Consider the following 2,321-nt stretch of genomic DNA (forward strand, 5'->3'; position numbering starts at 1 on the left):
ATATATATCGTTTTTTTATTTTGGTTTATTTGTCTTCATAAACATCAATTTTTTTTGAAAGTTTGATGCTTTGAGCCCGGCTTTGAAACGGTTTTTGAACTATTCTTCCTGCAAGTAAAAATAGCTCACAAATGTGCCAGTAAAGTATTGTTAAGTTTGGCTCAATTAGAAAGCTCCCCTCTCACGCTGCCCAAGCAATGCCAATCCATGAAGTGAGGGGAGGCTCAATAGACCACTGATGACCTAGGCTGACATCTTGGCACCAAAGAGAGTGAATAAAATCAGTTCTAGTCTGTGAAAGATTAGAATTATATTATTGCACATACCATCACTAGCTAACTAAGTGTTGTACTGTCATGAGTCTATTCGAACGTCGTAACTTTACAGATGAAGCTATAGTTATATATAAACCTATGGTGTTAAAAAATGTACAGTTGTTTCTGGGTGGAGAAAATGACTGACTGAAAGTTATGAATATGGACGACTGAAAAACAAATGAACTATGATTATTTGGATTTTGTATTGTATTTGATTTAAACATATATTGTATAAATATACAGTAATACCTCGGTAAAATGAACACGGTTAAAACATACTATTCGCTATAAGATTCTTTTTCTAAAGCCCCTAGTTCCATTTAGTAGGCTATTTTTTACTGTTTTTAGTTAATATTATGCAGCCTTCCTCGGCTAAGACATTAAAAAATCTTGAGCCCAAAGAGGGTACATGTATATTATACTATACCAAGGTTTTACTTGCGTGTTCTTAGAAACTGTCAATTTACATTTTTTGTGCTTTTGATCAACATTTTTCAGTAAAATCCACAAAGAAATGTGATTTCAAATGACCCTTAAATTAAAGGTGTTGAGGCAGAAAAAAAGTTTCATAAAAATTTGCCAACAGGCAGAAAAATGTGGGCTTTTTCGATTTAGTTATTTTGACAATCTCAAGATATCACCATGTTGTCCCACATGCATACAGTAGAGTCCACGAATCTCAAACACAAAAATCACGAATTCTCCGGTATCTCAAACATAATGCTCGGTCCCGCTTCAGTTCCTATGTTTTCTTTGTATTGACTTCACGGAGTTCCCGAACACTCGGAACACGCAACACTCGAATCTCGAACAAATCCACTTCGCATTCTCAAACAAAGACCCAACTTTACAGCCTTTCTAGCTGCGGGTAGGTGTTTCTTTGTTATTGTTACAGCCAAAACGTGGTCCTTGTCTCACCACGAGAGGCTGGAGGAAGGGGGGACGGGGAAGGTGGGTTGGGGAATGATGCTGACCGCACCACATGACTGGCTCGCCTCGCGTGCAATCATGCTGTGGGATGTGCTCGGTGTGAACGTCAAGAGGCGTACATTTCTCCAAGCCAATGAAATGAGAGGAAATTAATGATGTACGAGTCGGTTGTGAACATGTGGGATTTTCTATTTTCCTCTTTCATTCATATTCTTGCTTTCACACCGTCAACACATTCATCAAGGGAGCTAACCACGTTAATTACTTTAATGGGTTTTTTTACCCCCCTTAATTTTCTTTCTATTTCTTTGTATTTGGGGCTTTCATGGACATGACGAATTACGGAAATCTCAAACACTATTTCCAGTCTCCAACGAATTCGAGTTACCTGTGTTTGACTGTTTGTTTATTGATTATGCTTTTAGTTTCTTCACCAAATTTTTCCGTTTATTTTTTTGCCTTTCAGCTCATCTCACACCTCTGTGAAAACAGCTTGGGCTGATGAGAAACCCCAGAAGCTCTATGCAGACAACCCACGGAATGAAAGGCTTGGGAGAGCAGGAAAACCTTTGGGATCAATGCCTGTGAAAAAGAAGCCGAGTTGTGACAGTCCCAGGATGAAGTCTGAGTACTGCTTTTGTGTTTTGTGTCTATGTGTATAATAGCCTAATAAGGTTAAGTGAACTCTATAACCCTGAGTGGAGGACAGGAGCATTCCGTGAAACTCGCCCGGTCTCTGAGCGAATGGTTCCAGCGTCCGGTCAGATCGCAGTGTGCATGAAGTATTATTGCTAACGCAATCTTTTACGAATTTAGATGGACTTTTTCTTACTCAGAAGTGTTAGATAAATGCATCAACTTCTTCCTTTTTCATTATGACACATCTATTGCCATTTTATGAACATTTTGCGTGTATCCTCCTTTACGTGTTTCCAGTGACGAAGTGTCTATATAATCAAATAATCACTGCTTCCCTTCCTGATTTTGAAACATTGCCGCAGTCAAATTCACCCATAGACGTAAACCTCATAAATTAAATGTCAAATGTGCCAGTAAAGTATTGTTAAGTTTGGC

At 38.6% G+C, this 2,321-nt stretch overlaps 1 protein-coding gene across 1 annotated transcript in view; it reads left to right on the forward strand.

Annotated features, from left to right (window-relative positions):
* LOC101854731 (serine/threonine-protein kinase STE20) overlaps nucleotides 1–2,321 on the forward strand; it is a gene marked incomplete at its 5' end in the record, with an annotated part of 45,385 nt that overhangs the window by 13,441 nt on the left and 29,623 nt on the right. Inside the window, 1 exon segment of the mRNA XM_005101989.3 lies at nucleotides 1,714–1,875. Coding sequence (XP_005102046.1) covers nucleotides 1,714–1,875 — 162 coding nt within the window.

This window comes from Aplysia californica, unplaced genomic scaffold (genome assembly GCF_000002075.1).
Source record: "Aplysia californica isolate F4 #8 unplaced genomic scaffold, AplCal3.0 scaffold00307, whole genome shotgun sequence".
In the NCBI taxonomy this organism is placed as follows: Eukaryota; Metazoa; Mollusca; class Gastropoda; order Aplysiida; family Aplysiidae; genus Aplysia; species Aplysia californica.